This window comes from Chinchilla lanigera, unplaced genomic scaffold (assembly GCF_000276665.1).
Source record: "Chinchilla lanigera isolate Chin_1 unplaced genomic scaffold, ChiLan1.0 scaffold00132, whole genome shotgun sequence".
Lineage (NCBI taxonomy): Eukaryota > Metazoa > Chordata > Mammalia > Rodentia > Chinchillidae > Chinchilla > Chinchilla lanigera.
Window position 1 is genome coordinate 1,598,160 of NW_004955533.1, and position 2,190 is coordinate 1,600,349.

Here is a 2,190-nt window from a genome sequence, read left to right on the forward strand (position 1 = left end):
TTTTTTTTTTTGAAACAGGGTCTCACTATGTAGCCCAGGCTGACCTTGAACTCACAGGGAACCTCCTGCCTCAGCATCCTGGGTGCTGGGATTATAGCCATGCACCATAATGCCTGGCTGATAGAACACTTTCTTTACTAGGAAGATTTTGTATTGTGGGGGAGTTACACATAGTATGTTTTGTAGGAAGAACACAAGAATGAAAAATAAATGATTCTCTGGCCCTTTCTGGCACTCCATGCCAATCTTGTAGGTCCTCCATTGGCAGCCAGTTCTGCCTCCCCAGAAGTCTGCTCCATAAATTACTTTTTTTTTTTTAAGGATTTAAGGAAGAACAAAGGAATTGGCTACTGAATCATCATAAAATCTGGGAGTGAGCTGCTGCTAGATGTTGGGACCTTATTTGAAGTATGAGTAACTGTGAAATTTACTTCCTACTATGGCAGCGTTCTTTTCTGGATTAACATGCCTGGGATGGGGCTGTGCTATCTTTGTCATTCTTAGACACCAGTGTCCTCCCAGGGCCTTGCAGCAGAGGTGGGGGCTCTGAATGTGACCCTGAGCAAGCGGAGGCTGAGGGGCATGGGCTCCGCATTTGTAGCATATACATGTGCGGGATCTACGTGCCTTGGGAAAGGCCTGCTGTGGGGTTAAATGGCATGGGGTGGGGGCGATGTGAGGTGGGAGGATCCTATTCCCCTGACAACTCTTTCTAGATCCGGAGCCTTTTCATGTGCTTTAAAAGGAGTTTCTGCCCTCTCCAGTAGACATCATTGGCTTTGCCTATTTCAGATTCTCACTTGCAGTTCTTTCTGTGAGCTCTCACCTGACAACAGGAACCTGATACCTTAGGATCTGGGTATGGATGTGGATTGGTTTGTCTTTTCACTCATGCAGGCATCTTGTGGGCTGCCCACTGTGGGAACTTGGGTAAGAGTCTGATGAACTCTTGGGAAGAACACGGATGCAGAGATGGCAGTGGGGCTGGGAGATGTAGCCCAGAGACTTCAGGTGGAGCGTGCTGGACACAGGGGAACCGGCTGCATGCATAGGAGTGTAGGCTGGAGAGATATGATTTGCTGAAGGTGTGGGGCAGGTGGAGGGAACCTGGGAATGGGTGTTTCTTCGTGTACTGAGGAGGATAAGTGTCGGGTGGGGGCGGTTTGGAGAGGTCAGGCTTTTCCTCCTTCCTCTGTGGTTCACCTTGACGCACCCCCAGCTGTGAACGTCAGTGGCCACACAGACTCTACGCTGCTGCAGCTCAGCCTGGCGGGGGCGCTGGCAGTGAGCGGACCGAGCCGTTCCGGGAGAGAAGAGCATGTTGTGGTGGAGGTGACCCAGACGGGCGCTTTGAACTGGAGGCGGCGGCAGCCACAGCAGGTTACAGTTACGTGTTATTTGAAAGCAATTGTAAAACCTCATCTCATCCCCTCATAAATTGACTTTACTCTTGAATGGATTTGATGGGAAACCATAATGCAATAACACCGTCATTAGTCAAGCCATTGACTCTGTATTTTATTTTGTTGCTGAAATCCTTTCTCTAAATCATTTCTAAAATGATTGCCATTTCAGTAAAATTAGACTTGCAACTGCATTCAGAACCATTTTACTAGGCCATGCAGGGAGACATCATATATTCGAAAGTAGTTCTATTTGGAAGTGCAGCTCCATTTGGCCTCACCTCAGGGTATAGAAGACCTGCTGTGCATGTGGACAACTGCTGGATGCGTGGATCCTGGGAACTTGTACCTCTGTATCCAGGGGCCACCGTGCTGCCTGTCTCATCTCACATCCTGCAGAGTCAGCCTGCGAGTAGGGAAGGGGCCAGCTGTGGCCAGAGCCCAGATGTCAATGTCAAAGGCATGAGCCTCTCATGTATCTGACCCATCTGACTCCTGGTTTCAGGGACTGCACTGGATGTTCACAGTGACTTCTGCATGGAAATCATAGCCATACACAAAGGGTTTTCCTTGTAACCAACCAGGAGAAGAAAACCCTACTTGTGCAAGAAGTTATACCCCTCACATTTTCCTGCTTCCCAGAGTTCAGTCCATAGAGCTAAGATCTATTTTGGAAGAAGGATGCAGTTTCTTGGGCAATGACCAGTGCAACACCAGCATTTTAAACCAGCTGTCCTGCCTCAGTCTTAGGCCATACCCATGGTTCCCCCTGTGTGAAGTGCACAGC

At 48.9% G+C, this 2,190-nt stretch overlaps 1 protein-coding gene across 1 annotated transcript in view; it reads left to right on the forward strand.

The window, feature by feature from the left end:
* Oca2 (oculocutaneous albinism II) overlaps positions 1-2,190 on the forward strand; it is a gene marked incomplete in the record, with an annotated part of 273,796 nt that overhangs the window by 75,282 nt on the left and 196,324 nt on the right. The window contains 1 exon segment of the mRNA XM_013507666.1: positions 1,220-1,380. Within this exon segment, the coding sequence (XP_013363120.1) occupies positions 1,220-1,380 (161 nt within the window).